Genomic DNA, 27,018 nt, shown 5'->3' with positions numbered 1-27,018 from the left:
TCCCAATCTACAGAAAAGTGAAAACAAGTATTTAATAATTAGCAGCAGGGAAGGTAAAAAAGATAATTTCCAGAGGTGTAGATAATATTCTTTCATCTCAGTTATAAAAATTTTACAGAGGATGAAAAAGTTGTTATAGCTGCACAGTGACAGGAGTTTCAGAACCTTAAGATAAGCCATAAGGAAATAAAGACAATTCAAAACTAACTTCTGAAAAGACAAATAGAAAGTAGGAAGCAGTGAATTTGCAGACAAGAGAATTATCTCTACTTAAGTCCACAAAAAGTGGTTATGAAATAAAAATTCTTTTGTCTAGTGAATATTTCAACACAGGGCCCTCAGAATTGGACAACTTCCATCATTCAAGTGCAGAGTAGTATTAAGAAAACCCTAAAAGTTATGTCTGGTTAGTAGCCTTGTACCGGGCCAATGACTCAGTTTAACATAGGATAGAAATAACACAGTAACACAGTAGACTATATAAAATATTGGAGGTTCTTGCCTTAATGAACTTGAGCAAGTCATTTAAGAAGTCAGCATAAAGAGATAAAAGAGAAAATCTATAAAATAAATAGGGATTTAAGAGTTTCACTTCGAGACTACATCTGTGTATTAGTTTAGAAAAAATATATTCCCCTAGAAGCAGAACTCCTAAATAAAGATACATAAAAAAGATCAATAGACTGCCCTGAATTTGAGTGTTTGCATCCTTGAATTATTCATTACTGCCTGCAAGCCATACCTTCAATCTGCATTGCAATCATTAAAATAATCATTTTTTATTAAGTTTGAGATGATGGAATTGAAGCTTCACTTTTTAGCTCCTATAGATCTAACAACCCCCTTTACCCAATGTCTGCATCAGCATTTAACTATTTTTCTTAACTTTCATTTGATATTTTACTGGTGGCAGTATTCAAGAAATAACAATCTGCATCACTGTTTGCAATACCAATATCAGATTTCAAAAGAGCTGTCATGGAAGAGACCAAGCTACCCTGCCACTCAGATATGTTTTGTCAGTCTGTCTTAAGATGAGCAAAGACAATATTGCAGCAACTTATGCTCATTTAACATTTAGAAAATTGATTGATTTTCCTACTCCCCACAGCCATATGGATTAGAAACTCATTTATTTCTCTTTGTTATGAAAACACAATCTGAAGTGGAAGTATGTAGCAAATTTAAAAAGCAGGATAATTATGCAACAAGTAAAACACTGCATAATCTCATTATACCATTGATGGGTTTTGACAGTAAGAGTGACAAGAACATTTTGAATTAAAAGTCAACAAAATCAAAATGCATAAAATGAAATACATTTGAACATAATGTTTAACTGCAGCAAGAAAAAAGTGAAGTCTAAGGCTTAGAAAAATTTAGAAATTAATCAGTTCTATGCAATGGAGAACAGAATTCACTTGACAGGATACAAAAACATAACACAAATTCCAGTATTCTTCCTCAGTCCAAGCTGCCAATTATTTGGGATCAAGGAAAGATACAACCCTTTTCTAAAACTATATAATTCACTTTTTCATAATATTTTGAACATAATCTCTCAGGTTTTAAATCCTTTGCTCTCATTTATATTCACGCAAAAAGAAAATTATGATCTTACTAATGGCTTATTAATTCTGATTAATATTTACAAAGCTAGTTAGAGATAAGCAGGTTACAGCATCAGAAACTAGACTCTGAATTTGATGACCAAAACTTAAATATTGCTTAATTTATTTTTTTTTTAATGGACTGGGATTTGCTTGTTAAGATTTTAATTTCTTTGGCTGTTTCATTTTATTCTTACAATAAGTTTAAATGTTTTTATGCACAAAAAATAAAGGAAGTGTTTTGTTTTGTTTTGCTTTGTTTGTTAACCATAACTAAAAGCCAAGTTTCATGCTCTGGGATCAATACTTTTGGGAAAAGAAGTTTGCCATACATAGCAAGACAAAAGAAATTTTGTAGTACATTTTTAATCCTCAGAATAATTTCTTGTGTCTTAATGGAGTACTTCTATGGCTTGGTTTTTGATGTTTGTTTGCTTTTTACTGTCTTTCATCTTTTCAAGAGCTAAATTGCTTTTTATATTGAATTATCTAAACATTTTTAGTGTAGTTCTTTATATTCTACAGCTTTGCTTAGATTTGCAACAATGCGTAGTGTCGCCTTTAAGTCTTTTGCAGAAGCGTAATTTTCATTACTGAAAAAACATACCCAAATGCTTTCTTCTTGACGATATTGCTTCCAATTCTGTCCACTGTCACTGAACATCAGAAGGTAGCTTGTTACCCAGTCAGAGCTCCCATAACCACCTTGAGTAGCAACAGCAGTAATCTCAGTTCTTTCACCAAGATCAATCTGAAGCCATTGATATTTATTGGACACAAGTGGAGACCAGCCACCAGCACCTTAAAAAGAATAAAAAAGATTGAAAAGAATTCCTAGAAATAAGCGAGTTAGCACAAAACCTGTATATAAAAAAATTAATTATTTCACTTGTGCAACATTACCTAATGAAAAATGACCATCTCCAACACAAGGTTTTCAAACTAGATGACTGCTAGGAGTCCCTTCCAACTCAAATGACTCAATGATTCTCTGATTCTAATTCAAGATATAGTTGCATCAAAACTATTTTGATATTATTTAGCAAGTACTCTGAAAATGTATACTAGACTACTAGATATTGGTAACCAAATATAACTAGTCTAAATTATTAGGAATTTATTCACACCCTTTTCTCTGTCTTGAAGTTCTACAATAAATTTTACAGAGCAATTTTTACCAAGCAGACTCTTCAAGCAAAATAAATCTGCATTTTGTCTTTTTATTTTATGCATCTCAATTTCCTTTTATGTAGACTAGAAGACCTCCAGAGGTCCTGTCTAACCTCAATGATTCTGCATGATTCTGTTTTGTGAGGCCTGGATATATAAATTTGCATACGAAACAAGAAAGCATAATTAGATGGCAAAATTGCACATGCTCCTTAAAATGACCAAAACATGTGTAAGCAAAATGATAAAAGAATATGAGATATACATGCAGTTTCAAGCACAGGTACATCTGTCTGCAAAGAAAAAATTTTGCCGAAAGCGGAGAGCTACACCTCCAGTATTTTAACTAATCAGAAAGATATTAAAAGGAAGAAATTAAATCAAGTCAGTGTTCCTTTGTGTTCCTTTGTTTGCTTTTATTTACTGAGATCATGCTAGTTTTCCTGTAAAGCTGTGTGGAAAAGATCAAAGGTAGATATCAAACAATCTTGTAAGAAGAAACACTGATTTACGGAACTACATTGCAAAATATTCAAGTATTCAGACACAGCATCTGCTGAGTTTTACCAGAGAATGGTGTTGAAAAAATTAAAAAATACCCATTTTTTAAGAACAGATTTAGATCTAACTCTGAAAAACTCACTATAAGAGGCACCTTGAAAAGTTCTTAAAGCATGCATACACAGAAGCAGAAAAGACATATCTAGTTTCCACAACAATCAGTTAGCTACCATCCAATTTTATGCTTGTATGGGTGACAAGACGTAGAAAAATTCATAGCTAAATACTACATGTTGTTTAATTCTGTTTAGAGTCATAAGCCAAGTTCTAAACATTACCTCCTCTAAGAAAGAAAAAGTAAAACGAATTTTAACTTAGGGATGCAAAACTGTCATTTAAATATAAAATGGTGGGAAATTATATAGGTATTAATAAATTGCAAAAAAAGTGAGGTCTGTTGTACAAAAAGAACTGAGAGAAAAACATAAAGTCCCATATGTGCAACAATTCCTTTGTCCACACATTTAAGAGCTAATTAAAATGTAACAGAATTAAAACTATGGAGTTAAATACTGTGTATATTTTTCTCTCTTTATCTAAATCAGAATTTTGAATTTCATGTAAATATGTGATTTCAGTGGCTGCATCTCAATTACTCTCAAGCAGATTCCAAAGTTTTTCCTTATGACCACATCAGTTCCTCTTTTAGTGGCTGTGGAGAACAGTGTGGTGGCATCAAACAAGCAAACTTTGTGAGCAGTCAGCATGGGAGGTTAAACGAGGGTCCTTGCACACACAGGCAGAGTGGTCCACACTCACATCCTATACTGTATCTGTGACACACGCCACATAAGGCTTGACTGCCACCTTAACTTCCAAAACCTCATGAATGTACACTTACAGAGACAACAACATTCTACCATGCTTTGTTATCCAAAGCCTTTTTAGAATTAGGTGCCACCGTGCTGTTGGGTGACATTTTTTAACTTTCCACTTGAAAGGCAGGGTTGAATTTTAGTCAACAGGAGTAATCTGGCAGACTGTGCTGAGTATGTAATTTGCAAATTCCTTTCAAGACAAAACATCACTTGGTGACTGCAGGACTTTATTCAGAATGAAGTAATGGAAGTTAGAAGGATGTCAAAAAAAAAAAAAAAAGCCTGAAAAGCAGTGTGTTATGGCAGTACTAGTTGGTTCTAGCCGGAGGTAAGTACTCTTGCCTTTAGTACTGGGTTTTCCAGAAGTTTTTGCAAGGCATGCCACCATGTAGTCTACACCCCCTCACCATGCTACTACATCCAGAAAAGAAAGAAGACAAAAAGACACAGATAAACAGCATTCTAATGTCAGGGCTGTTTGATTTGAGGCATTACAGTAAAGATACAGTCCCAGAAATGATCTATTAGCCCTGTACCGACCAATACAACATAAGATCCATAAAATAACTACAGAGCAGAAGCAGCATGATATCTCCAACAGTCTGTATTAGGCCACAGTCTGGACCACCAGGAAGAAGCTGCAACATGTTTCCTGAAAAACCACTACACTGGTTCACATGATTCTTTCATCTGTTAAAGGCTCTTCAGGAGCTCTTTTGTCTGACTGTCCAGCAGCCAGGTGTCCTCCCAGCATCTGACTGCCCCCTGAAACATCACAGATATTAAATGTTTGCCCAGTCCTGCAGGAAACACTAATAGAGCATGTTAGCTTCTGACCCAGCATTCTTTACAGTGTGTCCTGTCCTTGCAGCAAGATTAATGTGTGCACCAAACTGCAGTTGCTTTTGGCTGTAGAATACATCTGGGCATGGTGATGCACAGAGGTTAGCTGCATAACAGATGTCAAAAGGATCTTGTTTGTCAGATTTCAAGCTGTGTGGTGTGGGTGTTTCTGGGCAGATCTGGAGAGGTCTTAAACAGCTTCTCACAGGGATGCAGATACCATGTATATTAAACAAGGCTATGCCAAAATGCATGAACACGCAAGGATAGACTAAGATTTACAGGAATATATTATTGTCATCTCTACACTTCCTGAATTATTGACTTCACAGTTGTCACCTTATTTCTCTTCTCTCTTTTTGTCAGTTTCTTTTTTATAAAGCATATGTTTTCTTCGATTACATCTGAATCTATGTTCTACAGTGACTGATGAAACATCTTTTGTTGAGAACTAACAGTAAATCAGAAAAATAATTTTCAAAGGAGATAAAGCCTGCATGTAGAGTTCTTTTATTTTAACTTTATCTCAGGGGACTTTTAACCCCTTTTATTTTCCACTGTCTTATGCCAATATTGAGATTTATATGCAACATACCAAAAATCTACATTCAAGCTGCCAAAGCATGCAGGATTCATCCTTTATTTCTGTTAAAAACCCCAAGCATTACACAGTTTCTTTATATGAAGAACATTAATGCTGACTTCAAGTTGAACACACAGGTAATACATAAAACATTTTCATTTCACTTATATTCTTTTAAATACCAGTGCTTCTAAAATGTTTGTACATGTGATGTAATTTTTTTAAGCACATTAGTTTGCTGAACACATTTAGTAATATTTTTTCTGAAGTACTAACTCCTTTTCTTAACTCATGAATCTCTGTCTTTCAATTCCATTTTAGTAAGAACTGCCAGTTTTACTTGATGGTTCATAAGTAAATGAAGGAACCATGGTTACTGGGAGAATTAAATCAAAGTTTAGAGTTTCCATCAGTCACTTATACATACTAACTCATAAACAGCCTCCTTCATTTTATGTGAGATTAATTAATAAATTGATTATTAAATGATTGAAAAAAATCCTAAGTTTTTGATGTTTTTAATGCATTACAATTGAATAATTTGTACTAGATTTAAAATCTAAGAAATCATTGATTTTTGATATTTCAAATTTTGCCTTTGAAATTCCGTTATTCTTGATATCTGTTTCTACAATATTATAACATTTCTTTTCAAGTCAATTAAGTGAAATATATTGGAGTTTCCTCACACATTCACTCCAAGCAATGCACAGCGCTCTTCTGTGGGAGTTATGCAAGGTAGCACCACTCATCTGTTCAGTCAGCAATTTCTTCATCACTAAAACTGCCAAACTACAAATAAGACTGCAGCTTGAAATCTGTCCTGAATTTATGCACTAAACTTCTAACAGAAGACTTGCTTTTCTTCAGATACCTCTAGACATTCTATTTTTAGTAAACAATTTTTATGCTCTTTATATGTAGTTTAAACTTTATTATCCACCTTTCTTGTTTTTGGAGGTTAAAAATCCTCTGCCCTCTCCCATGACCATCAATATAAACGAATCACAACACTGAATGGGACTAATTCATTACTCTGGTTCCTGTCTGCTAGGATATGTGTTTAAAGAGCTTTTACTTTCATATTTCCTTAGCTTCACTGGGATGACAATATCATTATCACTAACATTGAAAATAGAAAAAGAAACCCAAAAAAACTCAGCAAAGTCAGCAAATAGCTACAAGAGAACAAAACTCAAAATGACTGAAGATGTGGTCTGAAATCTCACATCTAGGGCAGAAAATACTGAGTATAGCTACAGTGGACTTGGAGCGCTATATCAGGTTTAAAACTTTTGATGCTGATGGCAGAAAATGTATTAGGTGATGCTTATGCTTTTCAAACTTGCTCTGTGTAGTTATCAGGATGCCAAGCTCCTTTTGCTTCATTTTAAAAACTCTGAACTACACAGCATAGAAACTGATTTAAAGATTGCCCTTATATGAACAGCACCCCTGCTTACCTGGCTCTATGACTACTATCACCTGTATTGTAATGTAAACCCCAAAACAGTTCATGCTCATACAAGCCTTGACATCTGCTTCTTCACATGCAGTTCATTAAGACCATTTAGACAGCACCAGCACTTAAACCACTCTTAAATTCCATTAATTTTTTTGCATATTTAATTGCAATAATTGCAAGAGTATTATATAGTAATATTTGTATTAGCAAAAGTTAAGGTTTAAAACTAACACACATCAGAAAGGATGTTTTCCTTTGATTAATCAAACTGTGTATTTCCCATATGGATCATTTAACAGAAGCTGATTTTAATTTCAAGTCAATAAAGTTGCAGCGGGGATGAATTTGCCTACACTTATTACAAAGCAGATTTTCTGCATGCAAGCAATTGACAACTGAGTCTTCTAAGGTTTTATTGAAATGAAAAACAAACTGGTTTACAGCATTCAAAACCTCTAAAATACAAAAAAAGTGATGCTATTTAATTTCTTAAGCTGAATGGTATCCTCTTCCACAAACTGAAAATTAAAAATCTAGGTATGTACCTATATAAACAGAACAAGGGTTTTGTTCTTTAATTTTATTGACAAATAATGAAGGTGGGGAGTGGGGGGTAATATCTGCTAAATGATGTTGATGCATTGCTAGCATGTGACAACCCTCTTGGCCCCTTAAAAATGTGTGTAGAGTAACAGTACTGCTGTAATAAACCCATAGTCTTTCACATTTTAGTTCTCCTATGTTTGAATGAAGCAATTCAAGACATAGAGCTCATACAATTAGAAATTCCCATTTATAGCCTCGCAAAATGCAAGAAAAGTAATAATCAAGAAGAATCTAAATAGCCAAAGATGCCAAAGAGCATAAATCACAACTTGGCTCGTATTTCTGAAAGGCTGTGGGAAAGTTATCACAGCAATGCTGTTTTGAGCCATATTTCAGTGATAAAAGACAAAAACCTCAGAATTTGAAACCAGAGATAAACTGTGGCAAGTAAACCTGAGAAGAAATGAGGGACCTTGAGGTATGAATAAGAAATATAGGACATAGAATTTATTTTTTTTTCCACACAGATTGAAGAAGCCTAAGAAGGACAGCTAGATCAGAACCCAGTTCTGCAGTCACAGCTTCACATATAAAATTTCTGCATAGTAATTTTCAACCACATTTTTGATAGCTGCTCATCTTTTGCCTTTGATATGCAGCATGATGCTCTGCCTAAGTGGAAATAAAACAGCCTGAACTTTGCCACATTTGCCAAACTTACTGATTATATATGGAGAGGAGGGGCTTTTTTGTTGTACAGGAACACTGAGGCCAGCCTGACACATCAATCCCAAAGCTAAATATTCTGAAGATGTGAAGAACAACATCTCCCTACAGAAAGTCAAACCAGTGAGGATGCAGCATACAGACATTCTTATAAAAGAACCAGCAAGTGATAATAGTCATAATTTAACTAAAGGCTGCTGAGCTGACCCAGCTGGCTTCAAACACATGAACGACTGCCAACCACTTTATACTTTGAGAGCCCCATAGTATAAGTCCCTCTTGTTACAGAAGGGACTTGCAACACACTCCTTCTAGGAGTGCATGTGGAGATTCCTCCCTTGAGTGAGGACACCCACTCAAGGCTACTCCTTGAGGCGGAATGAAAGAGTTGCCCAGGGACATAGGTATGGTTGAGTAAAGTAAATCTCCTACTAATAATTTGCTAGTCTTAATATAATTACTTCAATTTTGCTTTAAAAAATAGCAGATATAAATATACTCTGCAGGAAGTAACTCTGATTGAAGTTTTTTTGTCTAATCATTATCACCACCAACTTCAAAAATCAACATACTTTATTCATATAAATATGTTTGGTTTGCTGTCCTTAATTCTGTTGGAGAAAGTTACATAAAGGCTAAATTACACCTACATAAACCACTAGACATAAACTTTTGACTGAGTCTGGGACTAGGATAGATCCTGCCTCACGTTGACTCCTCTCTAAGAAGGAGTTTACAAAGCAAAGTGTTTCTTTCTGAACTTTGTCCTTGCTGTCCTTGACAAACTTTATCTGAAGCTTCCATTCTATTGCTTTCTATGAGATTATTATCAGGTCTTTCTCATAGTCACATATTATCTGTATTTAAAACTATCATACAAAACAACTAATCTTAGCATCTAAAAAACCAAAAGGGCATTCAGTGCAGGAAAACGATGCTCTTCAAAAAGAGTTGTCACTGCCTGATGAAAGACCCATGTCCAACTGGTCTCAAAATGCACAGCCTTGGAAACAGAATCCCCAAATACTGCAAATGGAAGAGACTTACAGGGTCACCAAACCCACCTCTTAAGTGAATGGTCCATAAATGGATCAAACCTGCATCCTTGGTGTTATTAGCATCATATTCTAACCAACTGGTGTTTTCATCTCCACAGTCTCTTCTTCTGATTTTAAAATTTGCAAGTTAGGATGATATAGGGCATTCAGCCAAAGTGTAAGATAACAGAAACACCTCTTTGAAGATTACTAGAACAAGGGGCTTTGAATAGTTGGGGAATCTTAAGACTTCTCATTCACAGTTCCTTTCTGCATGAAAGAGACATTACTGAGACGAAGGAGACTAAAAGCAGGTGTCATCTGTAATCTTACCAGTGTATAAAAAGTCTCCATGGCTGTCCTTTAGGACAGTGTCATGGTTTAGTATCCTTCCATAACTAGATTTTATAGGAAATCATTCAATGTCTTCACAACTGTCCTTCTATTTTAGAATGGTTTAAATAATTTAAGTTTTATCTAGGAAACCAAGTATTAGCTGAAGCTGCCATAACTACTAAAATGAGCGGATGAAAATTAAGAAATACATAATCCAGCTTCATGTATAGCTTCTTAGCTGTTTTCTAGTCTTGTCTTCCTATGTTGCAAACTGATAGATAGGGATTAGGCTCAATATAAAAAAAAAGTACAGAAACAGAATGGAATCTTGGATATATTTCAAGGAATTAAAAACAAGATCTCCCCTTCAAAGAACTCTTTTGAATTATGTTCTCTTTTTGGAAAACAGTACTTATCTCTGTATATTACAACAAAACCAAATCAGATGTACTATATGAACTCTGAAGTTCTTCAGTACTACCCCTTCCTTCTGAATATATAAGCCATCATTTTCTGGATTGTTAGGGAAGCTCTTGGCCAGATTTCAGAAAATACTGTGAGAGAATGACTAAGAGACACATTTTGAGGGCCTGATATCAAAACTGCTCACTCACAGGAATAAATCATGAGATATGCTATTTGAATAAAGACTGAAAAGTCCCATGAATGGCATCTGATTCTGAAACCTGTAAGTTACTTTTGCTGTTAAGAAATGAATGAAGAAATCTTCCCTCTTAAAATCTGAAGAATTAGATTAATCTACCCAAGTAATTTTCAGAAATAAATATAGGTAAAACAAGTATGTTTTGGCTTATACATGTAGGGAAGTTATGTTTTCTAAGGATTTTTTTATAAGTGGCATGGAGAGCTTTTTCAATAGAAATCAAAACTACTAAAAAATTTCATCTACTTTTGAGACAGAACATAAAAAGAGTATATTAATGCTTCAGTCAGACAGAACTTTCTAAGGGAGGTGGGTGTAGCAGTTACTTCAGTGGCCTCAAAGGTAGAATAAGCCTAATTTTGTAGGAAGGTCTAACCTTATTTTAAGATATTCTGGAAGTGAATATCAATTAAGAAAACATGTATAATCTTAGAAGAGAAGGAGCAATTGCGTTTATTTTTTCAACTGTCAGAATATTTAATATTTAAGGAACTTAACTTTCAAAATTGTGACAGGTACTATAAAATGAATATTAGGTTTTAGTAATAATTTTTGACAAGTAGTAGTTACTATGTCAAGAAGAGTTTCAGAGGCATTTTGAATTTGAATCAGCGCAACACAAAGGCACTAGGAAATGGTATTCATAGTGACAAACTTTGCATCATTCACACAGAAGGTAGGCAACTTTATTTCACTCCCCCTTCTGCATTAACAGTAAATTAGGTGAGTGAGAGAGTCAGTGAATCCCATTTTACGTTTCTTCAGAAAGCTCTGAAGACATTTCTCCTCAATTAATCATTATGTAAATATATCAAAGGAGATAGTTTATCAAAAGGAAAGCATACTGGCAATGGTTCAAAGACCTATCAAAGCCACTATTTCGCTCAGATTTTTCATCACCAGCATACCACACAGCGCTGTGAATCAGTGCCCTATAGTAGGAAACATCTTTTTTTGTGCACTGGAAAGCTTATATTTGAGTAAAGAACTTTTATACAGGTAATGAAGCTGTAACTGTGTAGGATATAATCTGAGCCACTCTGAGCCACTTCTAAGCACTATACTAAAAAGGTGTTTTTTTTCTTCCTCCAGCAGAGAGAGGTACTAAAAAAATGTCATTCCAAGAGATTTCTGCTGAAGTGAAGGTTGTGGTCTCCACAAATTTCTTAGGACAAACTGTTTTGGAAATGTGACAGACTTCATTGCAAGTCTTACATCATTCTTGGCTATTACTATTCACTTTTACCTGATGATAAGCAATCTGTCTCCCTTATCATAAACTAGAAATTTCACATAGCACTTGTACACCTTTTTGGCACATATTCTGACAATAATCTGAGACTGAATGTAAAACAAAACTTAATCTGGGAGATTGTCTCCTCCATAGGAGAATGGATTCTTGCAATAGCGCTATTCTCTTCTGTATCTCTAGCCTCTGGTCATATCCAGGTTTAGGATGCTGTACTAGTAAATCCTGCTCTGCATGAAATTTGGTTCACTGCTTCCAATATTTAACCTTCTTTCTCTTTTTCTCCAGCAGTGAAGGGAGGATCACTTATAACTCGTCACTGTACATTTTACCTGAGGCACTTATTTTGTTCATAGATGATGAACAGAAAATTTAATGAGAAAACAAAAATAATGAAACTTCGTTGCCACCACCTTTCACTACACCACTGAGTTAAAGCAGCATTCCCACTTAAATTTCTGTAGTGATGTAATTTCTTGTATATAGAGCATTATGTCAGGAAATATAAACTAATTGCGTGGAAATGGAAAATATGTATTTATTGTATAAATATCTGTTACAATGAAACAAAAAACCCCCATGGTTAGCTCAAATGCACAATTCATCACAGTTTTATAAAGTTTTAAAACTTTTTCAAGCTAATAAACTTTTACACGCTCTTTACAGAGCAGCTGCTTTCACTTAGCCACCTGTATTTGTTTCCCTTGCACAGTGCTCTTGCCCAAAATGTTACACTCCTGTCTTGAAATTTAAAACTAGTAGTGATAATTAGCCATAGTCTCCATGTCCAAAACTATTTTTATAATGAGACATTGAGTTTTTACAGTTAAACATCTGCATTTAATTAACTTGTAGACTTTTTATATCCTTCTTTCTTTCTTTCCTTATTTGTTGTTTTGCTTTTATTAATTCCAGGGTGAAACAACTAGGTAAACCCAAAATTTGAAACGAAATTAAACCTGTTTTTTTTAGCATTTACTTTTGTTCACTTCAAGCTAGTGTGCCATCCCAATATTTTACTGACTACAGCCACAGAATTCAAAGAAAATGAAAGCAAGCACAAAGCATTTTGCACTGACCAGTCAGCTTTAGTACATCTGACACAAGACTGAGTACTTTGTCACTATGACAGCATTCTGATGAGGTTTTCCAGAGTAATTAAATTAAGTTTCCTAATACCAGCTACAATCTCCAGTGATGTTGTACCAAAACATACAAATACGTGTACATAAATTCTGATCCAAACATGTTACTGTGCAAACTGGCTTGTACTGATAAATGAAAAACCCAGCGTGGTTTCATGAATCGGGCCCTGGGCGGATAGACAGGGACCTTCACCAGTCACATTCCACCCTGAGCTGCGGGCATCTCCCTGGTCAGGAGCTGGACTGTGAGGGGGTCAGACCAATGAGCTGTAGAGAGCTGGCAGTTTTGAGCTCCCTATATAAGAAGGCTCTCAGCAATAAGACAGGCTGCTTGTCCCACAGAGCTTTGGTGTGTGTGTGATGTCCCTGTCTCCAACCACCGACCCCATGGAACACTTGGATTTTAACGTTATACAAACATTCATTTGTGATTTGTGTTTCTGTCTTCTCAAATATACATCCACCACTTTAATAGGAAATAGGGACACTTATTAAGAACAGATTGACACAGGTATGCAATAACTTTATCTTTTTTAAACTTCACTGCAAAAAAAGCCTGGTAGATGAGTATTTCAGATGTTATTGTACTTTCCTTGAGGATTTGCCTGCTGCTTTGAAGAATGTTGCACAGCAGTAAGAGAACTGTAGAAGGATCAGCAACAAGTTCAAAAATACTATCCATCAAAATCTTAAACCCCCTGACATTTATCACCAAGTTCTAATATATAACTAGATGTATCATCTCCAGTTTTATTTAGCAAAGTGATATGTTTGTATAGTTTACAACAAAATGAGGAGGACAGTACCTTTGAGCTGATGAACATGTTTGTGCTTGTCATTTTTATCACTACTTTAATCTCAATCCTCAATAATCCACTTTGGTACTTCTGGAAAATCTATTTCAGCCTTCAAAATGCTGATTCACTGACTCTGCCACCTGTTTCAGTACACATGATGCTTTCAGTACAGCAAAGCAAACAGAAAGAATATTGACACCCGCAGTTTCCAAGCAAAAATACTCTAAGTATACATATTTAAAACAGAAAAGCTATATTTTATTTCCATTATTGTGGGTTTAAATTACTACAAGTGGCATCAGAGAGATGCTGGACGGCTCCAGCTGGTTATGAGCCAGCATGTATATCTGACATGCACAAAGAGAATGTGATTTTTTAAGAAAACAAGTGCAGTGTCAGCCTTTTAAAGTCTGCTTGTGCTTACGTGCACAAGAATATGAATAATCTGCAGTGGAATGACAGATACTCTACAAGTTAATGGAAGTGTCCAGTCTGATTCCATTTTGGCCTTATGTAAGGTACAATTATAACAGGGTGCATGGACATGTGCAGTTCCACTTCTGCACATCTTTGAGTGACTTGACCTGACAAGAACATAAAAGGATGTGGTAAAACTGGTACATGCATTCTCCCCTACATATACAGTATCTCCCTAATTTGGTGCTCTAGTCATTACTCACAGCATCTTGTTACAAGTATTTAACTTAAAAATATATGTCATTTGACACTTAGCACTTCATTAATCGGTACATATAGTTGAGACGCTATGCCAGATCCTCGACTGGGAAGTTAGTACAACTCTCCCTAACTCCTGTATTTAGATTCCAATAATTTTTTTCATAGTGACCTGAATAATAAAATGTTGCCAGAGAAATTTATTATGGAGCTTTTAAAAAGTTGAGATTTGAGATTAAAAAGCTGAGATTTGAATTGCTAAGTGTCATTTGGCACTTAGCACTTCATTAATTGGTATATATAGTTGAGACGCTATGCCAGATCCTCAGCTGGGAAGTTAGTATAACTCTCCCTAACTCCTGTATTCAGATTCCAATAATTTTTTTCATAGTGACCTGAATAATAAAATGTTGCCAGAGAAATTTATTATGGAGCTTTTAAAAAGTTGAGATTTCACCAATCATTTACTTTCCATGATCCAAAATTTCTATTCTTATAAAAAGAATTTTAAAAAATGATATACTGCTTCTCTTCAAATCCCAGTCAATTTCTGGTTTTGTGTATTTGTGTAAAAACCTGTGTTTTTCAGAGTTCATGCATTATGATCTAAGTACTTCCCCACAAAATTTGGAAAGAAGCACTCACAAATAAGAAGAGATTTGAATATTTTAAGTTTGAGGTTTCAATGCTTTTTATACAGCATTGACTTCTGACTCAGTTTTACTGGCGTAGAGCCTCAGAGTATAACAATGACGACTAGAAAAAATAACAGAGAAAATGGAATTGAGCTAGACTAATGGAATTTCATGATTAAGAAATATAATCACATCTGGCTTGATTATCTAGGATACCATCTTTGTTGGTTGAATGTTTAAATTGTAGGTGGTATGCCATTATTAACTGAGCTTTTTTATTGTTCCAATTGTTATTATTGTTACAATATTGGGAAAAATCTGAATTATTTAACAATGAAGAAAAATTACATTTCCATTCATTTAAGTTTTTGTCCCTTGGGAAACTCAATTTTTAAAAAAATTTCATCACTCTGGATATCCTCTTTTTCCCATAGTATTATGACAATATTAGTCCTCATTTGTGATATTCAAAAATAGCATTATAATGTTTATGAAACTAAATCAGCCAATCTCGACAGACAAATGACTAATTCAGGGATTTTTTGTTTGCATCAGATTTAAGACAACTGGTGTATAACTAATGCATAACTAAGCTGTATTACTTCTAATATTATGTTTCACTTAAAAGCGTTTCTCAGACTAAAAAATGTGTATTTATGCATATTCAGATCTCATCTTTAAAGGTCATCACTGCTTTTTACTTTTAATGACAGTCAATATGGACAGCTACTGGAATCAGTCTATATAATGTATGTAATAATAAACAAATTACAGTAGTGGTTGTGAAGAAAAGTTTCTACAGTTTTCGGAAAAGCAATATTACTGTTAAAAACCTTGATGGATTGAACACTGCAACTTCTGCAGGCTACCATGATCCAACTTTACTTTTTCTTCAGAAGTATTATATTACTTAAAATATTGGAGAAAATTTAAGTAACAGTTAAAATGAAAATTAATCCAATCCAGCACAACTTACTAATGTTTACGTTGTCTTTTCTTGCCCTTAAGAATTCATTTTGTGAACTGAGACTCTTGTGATCTTCAAATTCTTTAGGATCATGCTAAAGTCTTCTTTAGCATGATCCTAAAGAACTGTAAGTTTCTCTTTTATCAGGAATTACTAATCCAAATATTGTATTTTTAGGTATAAAATCACTTAACTTGCAATTATTTTCACTTTCTTGAAACATACATATAGATAAAATGTTAAATAATAAAATAAAACTCATTTAGGACAAAATATAAGGCAAAAATATAGATAATAATAGGATGTAGCCAGACAATATTTTTCCTTCATTTTAAGGAAGGAAAAATATTGTCTGGCTACATACAATTATTTATACAATTTATACAATTGTATAAATAATTTATACAATTTATACATCTATATTTATACAATTATTTATTTCCAACTGCAAGCTAAGGTCTAACAGCATTATTGTTGTGGTGCTGCTCTTTAAGCTTGTATACCAGCGTAACTTACTCTACATCCTGAAACATTATAGGATTATAGGATATCTGTGATTTGCTAGCTAGATATTATATTAAAAAAACATACTGTTCTCTCTGCACTTTTGTTTTTTTTTTTTAATGTGTAAACTGTTATAGAACTGTAGACTGCTTTGAGTTGAAGTTTTAGCTCTCTATATTTAAAACATTTTTAGAAGTAGATCATGATAAACATTACAGATGTATATATGTATACATACATATATCTATATATAGGTATATTAGATGTAGAAATACACATAAACACATCATATATATAAATAAATGTTTGTGTGTATGCATATACATATATAATAGTAAAAGAGAAGCTGAGTCAATCCACAAAAAAATCATATATATATGTATACACACACACAGAGAACCCTTAACATCCCTCTAAATTCTAAATATTATTTATTTGATATAGCAATTTAAGGTGGCTAAAAATTGTACTTTACTAACTGGATTGCAAATAGATTTATAAATTCAAGAACTCACTTCTGTTTACTCCTGGGTAGTCCAAAGAGATTTAGTCAAGGATCGAAGCCAAATTGATTAAAAACCGTCCAAGAATAAGAACTTACTCTCTGCCTCTAAGAGATGTGGATTTAGAGCTTTAAACTTCTAACTGAGACATTATGTATATTACACTTTTGCCTACATCATAATACTTTATTTTCTTGGGTTTGCAGGTTTCAGTCCTTATGAGGAAATTCTGTCTACTTATACAGGGGAATAAAGATGTAGTACAGTAACGATTTCTTTGCTCTGAAAACTAATGCTTGTAGAATACTGATCTTTGTTAATAAATAAGTAGATGGTAGTGAAGCTGTTAATAATTAAAGGTGGATACTTAATTAGTTATGCATTAATATTTGAATCATTTTTGTTGTGGTTGTCATTGTAGAAAGAAATAACCTTTATTGTATTACCAGTCTCTCCTTTTACTGGGCTCCAATAAAATCACAAGCTAAACAAAAGGAAATAATTTCCAATTGCTTTTGCCAGAATGTTTGTTTTATAGTCGTGCAATAATAATAATGCTGACTGAGTGTAGAAACTGTCAAATACTGCAGTTTGTTGAAAAGTTTATATTCTGCCTACCAATACTAAACCAGTTTCATATTTTAAGAGAAGACCAAAATAGAAGCCCAAGCCTCACAAAAAGCCTATGACATGCTTTAAAAATTATGCCAACAAATGAAGAGGAATACAGATACCGCACATAAAATTCAGACAGGAAGGTCCACATGATCTTAATTCTGACAATTAAATTTTACTGTAGTTCCCAGCAAAAAGATAAATTTGAACAGAAACAAACCTGCTGTCCTAGTCAAGACTAGAATGCTATAGTAATGCAGCAGATGACAGATTAAAAAAGGATGTTAAAAAGCTCACATTTTTTACAATGCTATTTGTTGGGAAGCAGAGTAATAAGCTTTCCCTTTCTTTGTCATGAGAGATATTTTATCCAACATCTCCCATCTCCCACCTACTACAGGCAGTCACAAAATAACACACAAAACCAGGCTGCCCAAGTTCTGACTGTAAAATTTTTACATGCTTCGCATTTTAAAGTGTCATAGAGGAGCTTCTCTTCTGGAAGGTAATTAGGATTTTTGGAGAGCTATTAACATGTAGCTTTTTCAAAAATAAGACAAGCAACAATGTTCTATTCTGTTACACTGTTACAGGGTATATATATCCGCAGTATCACAGACTTAGCTGGGGGTGAAAAGGAGGAAATTAAATTGAATGCTTTTGTAAAATACACAAGTATAGAATGAATTAGAGAAATTTTTAAATGGTTAAATCAAATATACAAATATATGATACTCCATACCACGACATTATACTCTCACCAAAAAGCAAATATCTGCTCTTAGGTAACAAAGCGTTGGTAATTCAGAGGTCAAAGTACAGCCTTTAACAAAAAACTCAATGATGAAAAGTCCCCCACAAATATTATGTTGGTTTTTTTAATTACTTAGTATCTGAAAATCTACCATATGAGCTACCAGAGAAATAAGAGATCTGATTGCTGAAATTTCACTTTCAACTGCTATTCCTGTAGTAATTAAGCATTAACAAGTATGTTGTATTTTACCGAGCAGGATACTATACAAAAGGGCTTGGAATGGGCCACAAATCAATTGCAAACCTGCCCTCAGCTGATCATATTATAGGGGCCTTTTACAGTTAGATGTCAGCTCTGAATGTTGATTGCCCAGCCATAGCTTGCCAAGAGCTACATGTTCTTCCTTCCTTATTAAGTTACATGAAAGTGAAAAGATATAGATCTGGATTTCAAATCCACTGATCTGTAAATAAGGTACAAAGAATTACATTATAGGAAATCTTGGTAGTATGGTTTATTATTAAGGTTATCCATTATTTCCAGGTATTTCAAATTCAGTCAGACTTATAAGTAGACTGAAAATTTGCACCTTTCAAGTTTATTTCCTCTCTTTTTCTAGTTTTGTTTTTGTTTTTTCTTATCTGAGAAATGCCTTTAGCATTCTAAGATTCACACAAAGATTTTGTTCATTATTAGGTGATGAGTATGTGCCAAGAATATGCTTTTTTTCCACCTTTTTCTTATCAACCACAACAATTGCCTGATATATAAAACAGAAACAAATGATCAAGATATTATCAGGTTATCAGTTAACCCTGAAAGGTCTGCCTGCATTACTCCACAGAAGTACTGGAACTGCTGTGATTTATAGGCTAAGACCAGGCACAAGAACTAAAATGAAGAAATTTATTTTGCAGTTCATTTCCATATGCTTTCTTTCAGTGAAGAGAACATTCAATAGAGGAAGATAAGAATTTGATCAAAGACGAGAAGTTTAGACTGGTACAAAGAACACAGTGACTTAAAGTGGACTTCTGTTATAGTTAAAGTAACTGTACCCGATTCATCATAAGTACTGAATGTGTGAGTATATGAAGGAAGTATTTAAGCAGGCCGAATAAGGGAATGGCAACGAATGACACGCAGAAAGAATAAATTGTGATGTCGGTAAGAACATGTTCCCTGAATGTTGGTTTCTTTTTAGTTAATTTGTTTGTTTCTTATTTTTTTGCCCATAAATATGTATGCTGTAAAATGAAGGAAAAACAAGGTCGAAGATGTTGCACAAATGAAAGATATTGTCAATATTCAACTTTTTGACATGGATGAGATTACTAAGATACTATTTGCTTTTGATTTGATGAGAAGTCAAAAGCTTATTGGTACCAAAACATGAATAATTTGCAGGTGGCATTCAATTTTCATAGGGATTTTGAGCTGGAAAATGTATTCTGATAACTATTTTCATGTTATGTGGGACATCCTGTATCTGTAAGATCAGTTCTTACCTGTGACAGTCAGCCAGGAGCACTGCCTTCATATATGGTTTGAATTTCTGGTAGTTCAACTGTGAAATTGAGTCCAGGCAGCCTGGAACCTGGACTAAAGGCCAGAAGGACATTTGTAACCACATAAGCCAAAACTGCCCCAGCAAGCACAAAGCCACAAAAATAATGGCGCCTTTGTCTTTTCTGATCTTAGAAATTGTGAAAATGTTAGGGAAATGAGTGTAAAAGGCACATAAAAAGACCTGAGAGCTATTGCAGGTGGCATACAGCCAGAAACTGTACTGGGAATATGGTTTCCCTCAAGCAAAATTTTGACATTTAGAAAATTCTTCTTTTTTTTTTATGTATGCCCTCCCAGGATGAGGCTCCAGCTGCTTCAGATCCTGGCACTAGGTCAAACAGTACAGCAGTATTCATACTGCCGCTTCTGGTGTTATAATGCTGTGTGCCAGAAATCCCAGTTCAGTCTCAATTTCACCAATTTTTTCCTGGTTTCTTTGCAATCCCCAGTCCCAGAAAATGATGAATACCTGAGGGAGAACTGCTTAAAAGCAGCTCACAAAATCCCACTCTAGCTGAAAATACTGCCTTTGAGACTACAGTGAGAGGCAAGATTGGTTACACAGATGAATCTGAAAACAAGTTTTTAAGAATTCTGGGAAACATGAACACAGACAACTTTTCTGGATTTGTTAGAGAAAAAATACCTTGCATGCTATTGAGAAATGAGAACAAAGAAATTGTGGGATTTGTGCTTTGTCATTTGAGTGTGAAGAATCCTACGCACACGTATGGCCCCCTTAGCATCTCTACCCATACCAGTCTGGTTACGTTAATCTTTGTTTCCATGTAAGCATAGCAGAAAACTTTAAGGACCCAACAATACTCACATAACTAATTTTATGGGACAAATACTCATGTAACAGCAAAAATAAGACATTTGTTGCAGTTATAAACAGAAGGTGAGGTGGGGTTTTTTGTTTGCTTTCTTTTGCTTTATCAGGAAGTAAGCTGAAATTACCTTTATTTTTTTTTTTATATATGTATATGTATATATATGTGTCTAGCAAAAGATTAAATGATAAAATCTTTTTCATAGTTCTGCAGGCTAGAAAAATAATCAAGGCTTCTTAGCTATCCAGAAGGCAAAACAATCTCTTGAGGAAACACTGTAAACAATGTAATGACTTGTGAAAGCTATGATTTCAATGGATCATTTCCTTTTTGCCTGAACTGCTCTTTCATGACTACTCTTCTAAGCTTACCAATTTCAAGGTCGACTTTTTGCTAAATGGAGACAGCTGGCCTTCTGCATCATATTAGAATCTAGTCCTGTGAGTATACACAGATATTACTTATTATACAGTGATTTCCCTACAAAATGTATTTTAAAGTTATTACTGCTATTAGAGGGTGTTAAAAAGGTAATATAGAATGAAGTCTGGGTAAGTAAAAATAATTTTTTCCATATATGAAAAAAACCTTATACCTAAATGTGGCCACAGACCTAGGGGGTAAGCGCAAAAAGCAGAGTCACACAGAAAAAAAATCATTGAACTAGTTCTTTAAAATAAAAGGAACTTGATTCATCATTAAAAACCAATAGCAAAACCAAACTCTGTTCTGGTTTATTGTATTTTAAGTTAGATAGGAGGCACATACAATTAATGAACAAAGAGCTTTTGCTCCTATTTCTACTGAGTATTTGCTTCTTAACAAAATGGTAATGTATGGATGTGCTAAACTTTGCAAAACTATCAGAATACTTACATCTTAGTAATTCAGAATAGTCTACCTCTTATAGCTGCATCTTGAAAAACTGTAAAGCTTTCACTTTTTAAGGAAATAGAAGATATTTTTTAGTACAAGATATATTCAGGAGCAATTATTTTATAAAAAGAAGGAAGTGGTGTCCCTTTTGCCACTAGTGTCCACTTTAGAATGCAGTAGTCTTTCTAGCAATGCACTGAGTAACATATTTAATATTAAAAAAAATCAAAAGGCTAATCACAAAGTGATTGTATGTGAGAACACACTGAAGATCTAAAGAGATAAAACGATATAAAAAAGGAATAAACAAAGGAAAATTGCATGCATTGTCCAGAATTCTTACAATTAATGGAGTTAAAATGTCTACTTAAACTCTCTTGGTTTATGAATCAAAACATGCTTATAAGATGTCTTGAACCCTTTGCATATAAATAGTGTTAAAATACATTGAAAGACATAAGAATGATCCATTTAAAATCTTATTAAAAAGCGTTTGTGGGAAATAAACTGGAATAAAAGGAGAAAAATCTAAATTATTTAAAAAACCCAGATTAATTGTTCCAGTTCTTTTTCATTCCAAGTCAACCCTGATCTTGTTTGATTTAAGGTACTTTACAATATTTAGGCTCCTGAATTCAAGATCAGTACATACTTTGCTACAGTTAACATTTTGTGGTCAGCTCTTTTTTGTTTGTTTATTTTTGAGCTTTATTTAAAACATCATAGCGGTTTTATAAATGGACTTAAATTGCAGACATCCTATTTCAGAATTAAAGACCTACAGTAACCACAAACAAAGGGTTCTGCTTGCCAGATGTAAATCTATGATCCCTCTCAACAACAGCAAAAGTGAAGATTCCACTTCATCCCTTCATTCTATATTTAGAAACCAGGTGCACTTCAACATGAGGCAGCTTAATCCCTTTTAAAATGTTAGAAGATGAAATACCAAGGCTTTCTGAAAACTGATTTATCAGTGAGCTCTTGCCACTGCGTTTTTGACAATTTACGGTTTAGAGTCAATAGACACTTTTGATTTCCCATCAGAAAGACATTTATCTTTCTATTGCTCAAAGATCTGATAGTAAAAGAAGACTTCAGCTGCTTTATATCTAAAAATAAAGAGCAAAACTTTTACTCAACACTCAAAAAACAAGTAAACTATAATGTTGAAAAAAATTTTGATGGAATCTATTCATACATTTTCTTAATATTTTTATTCAACTATTAAAATTATTCTAAAACTCTGTTTTAAAAATTCAGAATTTTCAAATGAATTTGATAGTATTAATGAAATAAACAGTTATCATCTGAAATGATACTAAAAGCACAAAGCGTTCTGTATTGTATCTCTGTTAAAATTCCCACCTTTGTGTTTCTCTTCTTGCAGCTCGCAACACTGGATATCTCAACTGTGTATATTTTTAAATCAATGACACTAACTGATCAATGACACTAATTATGTACTTAAAATGCTGCCTAAAATTCAAAATTGTATTAGCAGTACATGTAGTATCCTGCTCGCACAACATATTCAGTAAAATATCTATTTTGTTACATTTGAGAAGTTTTAAAAGAGATAATTTAAACTTATCAACAAAACAACAAATCATTAAGTGGAGAAAAAATATTTTTTCTATTGTATTATCTACCATTCTTGGCCCCTATTATGCTCTTTCAGTCTTCAGAGGGTTTTTTTTTTTTAATTGAACATAGCAGCAAAATACTAGCCTAGTAAAGTAGCAAATGATCTTAACTAATTTCTTCCCATTTTTCTGGACTTTTAGTTACTAATTAATTTTTTTATAATTATTTTTCACAAAATTCCCAGGTAATGGACTCAAAATTCTGGTTTGAAATTAAAAAAGTCTTAAAAAGTCTTGTAGATCCCTACTGAATTTTCAGGTTCATTATAATATTATGAGAAGCAATAATTAGTTCTGAATACAATAAATTACCTGTCCTGAGACATATTTGTTAATGTAGGCAACAATTTAATAATTTGGATTTTACTTCTGGTTTTTATTTTGGTTTTTCCTTTAAACCAAATTCATTAAACAGTATTATTTAAGACTACATTTCTCTTTGCTTATCTTTGTGTCCCAAAACAGGGGATATTAGCCTTTTGGTGATGATATTGTGAAATATACTCATAGCAATGTTGAATTGCCATTAATTGCAAAATAAATTTTATTTTTCTGTTCTTTTTCAGGTCACAGATTTATCAATGATCTCTTAATTTTGTAATGCAAATAGTACAGGGAATAATCTATGAGTGAGACATCCTGCAATCTATGCATGCTTCAGGCAGACAGCAACCTTAGCATGAATTGATACACAGATATCTGATAGCACCACTGTTTCTATTCACATTAATTCTCTACTTAAGGATTATAGAATACCTCAGTCAGAAAGTATGATAAATTCATTACAAACACTCAGTTTCTGACCTCAGAGTGCTTGAAGATCTGACTTTTGCAATGACTATCACTGCCTACATGCAATTTAGCATGTTAAGACACTGGAAAATAAAACACCAAAATCACCTTCTAGAAAAAGTCTGAACTGAAACATGTGCATAAATAAATAGGGAACCCTTCATTTTCTTCCTAGACACAGTCATGATGAGACTAATGCTCAGCTGTATTTCAGTTCTCAACTGAGAATGAAAGCCATAATAGTATGTAGAATAAATGACTATAAAATGGAGAAGCTTCTACCCCCAAAAACAAACAACCCCATAAGACACTCACCGGATAACAACAAAAAATTTGATGTTCTTATTCTCAAGACAAACAAAACAGCAGTAGTGCTGGTAGTCTTGATAAGTTCACATACCATATAAAGGACAATGATTTTTTGTAACCTAAGATACTGAAGACTGAGCAGCTTAATTTACTGATGACCTTTTAGTTTTATTTAATGTGGTTTATAAGCTATAATCTACAATTACCAAGATGACACCAGGAAGAGACCACAACAACAGAAAGAACATTAAAGAAACTATTTAAATTCTAGAATACTCATGACACTGTAATTTAGGTCCCTGATATTTTAAAACTGAAGAAACCTACAAAATCATACAAAGGAGCTGGTATGCCATGTTCATGGAAATTTTAAAACCCATACATGAAAGCTTTTTGGAGGATCCATATCTTCATAAATTATTTAACAGTAGAAAATTACTAATAGAAATATCTTAAATCCTGCAAATGATATAAATATTATTTTATGATAAATTATAATCTATTGATTCTGAAATTGTGCTGTTATTATATAATCTAAACCTTGACAGAATTCTTAATTTTGATAAATAATAAAAGCAAATGAAGAGGCAGGCAAAAAAGGTCTCCAAAAAAAGATCCCTCCGTAAAGGACTTAAAAATATTTATAAAAATTTCTACTGAAATCATCCAAATCAGTTCTGCCCACACTACTATGCTATTGATCATCACACCAGGAAATCAAAAAAACCCCAACAAATGCAGCCTAAAATTACATTAGCACTTCTATTTTTGCATAAACATCCTGCTGATGTAGTTATTTTACCCTTTTCTACTACTTTAAGCCATTGGGAGGAGTTTTGGAAAAAACTCCCTTGAGAATGAAGGAAATCATAAAGTACACAAAGTTGTCCTGCAAGTTAATACATCCAAAGCTAAACCATTGTAGTTTTATGTGATATTTGTACCAGGAGCAATGACTAGAATTAATTCCAACATGGAACAGGATCCTAGTGTGTTGTTTTATTCTTCTCTGTAGGGCTCAAACCTTTGTTATATGCTCATTCAATTATCTACATGAAAATAATTTCCAACAAACTCTCTGGTTAGCAGTTGAGATACTGCAACAGGCAAATTTTTTGAAGAACGTTGGATACAGAGTTCATTGTTTACTGAAAATCTGAAGAAAACAGAGCAACAAGTAGATTTTTTGTTTATTTTACACCTATTTTTATGACCTAGCACTAATTTCTCTGTCTAACTCTTTACATGCAAGAGGTGGTAATTGAAAATTATTCTTCTGGAACCTAAATTATTCCTGTTTTGGGATATAAGACTGCTAGACAGAGACTGCTGTTTTCATCTGGCCCCAAGAGCAGTGAAATTTATTCAAAACAGCTAAGTAATAGAAATTTATTGCTAATTTCACTTAGCAACTGCAAAGTCCAGAGCAGGAGCAGTTTGGGGCAGAAAGTTAAAATATGTGAATGAAAAAGGTACTGCGTATACAAAAATACATTGTGCTAACCTAGTGCCATTATCTAATAGATCTGTCTATTTCACTTATTTTTTATTATTACATCTACCTTTGAAAATAAAATCCTATTGATGAACAGAAATCAAAAAGCTGAGACTAGTCAAAGTCATTTTTCACCAGAAAATTCTTCCTTATATATTAGTCAGCTAAATATGATGAGTCTGATACTTTCTACAGACCTCTTCCAAGAGTGCCTGATGTACTTTCAGCTCTTATTTCTTATCTAAAGTAGCTTAGTTCATTATTTTCTGTCTCTTTGAGGTATCTAAAGATGTAGATTATAACGTAATATATAAATTTAACATGAATCCATAAAGATTACAGAAATATTTTTATGAATTGTATAGGCATATTTATATGCCCATATGACACAGAGGGAAATAGTGACAAAGTATATTCATTAGAATAACACCATTTTGAAAAGCTTTGAGATTAGTCTAGGAATTCTGAGTTCTCCATTGAGCCAATTGAGAATGGCACTAACATTGCAGTGTGACCAGGATGATGAAAGGGGAAAAAAACATGTCTCCTAATGCAAGAAAGCTGATTCTTTAAGAAGCTAAGGAGATCTATTAAAAATGAGATGTCAAAAGATAGATCCCGTGTAGAAGTAAAGTCTCAGAACTCTTTGTAGAGGTGTGGCAGGAAGAATGTTTTCTATTTTTATAGCATTCTCCTTTAAAACTGAAAATGTTGTGATTCTCTAGAAATTGGCATTTATGACACTCAGCCTTATTTTGCACTACAACTGAACAGGACATAGAAAATTTTGTACTTTTTTTAATTCAGGAAAATTTTCCAAAATCTGGTTTTATCCTATTAAGCAATTGTTGCTTTTTATGTTTCTTAGAAAAAAATATTTAAGCTCCTCTACCTTTGGCCCAAACATACAAAAGAAAAAAAGAATAAAATCAGATGCATCATCACTTACGATCTATTTTTCCATCCCTCAAAAAATTAAAGGATGCATGATCTTAAATTCTTTGCTACTGCAAAGCAATCCTGGGAGTCAAATTCTATTTTGACTCTCCAAAGGACATCATAATGATTCAAATTTTGGATAAAATTCAGCCTTTATCTTAGAATTTAGAAGTATATTATTTAGAACTATCTAAATCCAGAAAAAAATGCTATATCCAGGTTTCTATTTTTTATTCTATTAACTTTAACAAAAAGGACAGTAGACGTGGGCTGTAGCAAACTTTATTTTTTAAGTCAATTTTTATTTGATCTTGTTCTCAAGCCTGTTTAAGGTTGCTTGTAAGAGTATTTGA

General features: G+C 33.5%; 1 protein-coding gene across 1 annotated transcript in view; it reads right to left on the bottom strand.

The window, feature by feature from the left end:
• Positions 1-27,018, bottom strand: part of CNTNAP4 (contactin associated protein family member 4) — a 203,137-nt gene that overhangs the window by 123,773 nt on the left and 52,346 nt on the right. Inside the window, exon 3 of the mRNA XM_059836635.1 lies at positions 2,218-2,411. Coding sequence (XP_059692618.1) covers positions 2,218-2,411 — 194 coding nt within the window. The remainder of the gene's footprint in view (positions 1-2,217; positions 2,412-27,018) is intronic.

The sequence above is a fragment of the Haemorhous mexicanus genome, chromosome Z, assembly GCF_027477595.1.
Source record: "Haemorhous mexicanus isolate bHaeMex1 chromosome Z, bHaeMex1.pri, whole genome shotgun sequence".
In the NCBI taxonomy this organism is placed as follows: domain Eukaryota; kingdom Metazoa; phylum Chordata; class Aves; order Passeriformes; family Fringillidae; genus Haemorhous; species Haemorhous mexicanus.
This window is presented reverse-complemented; position numbering and strand designations above follow the sequence as displayed.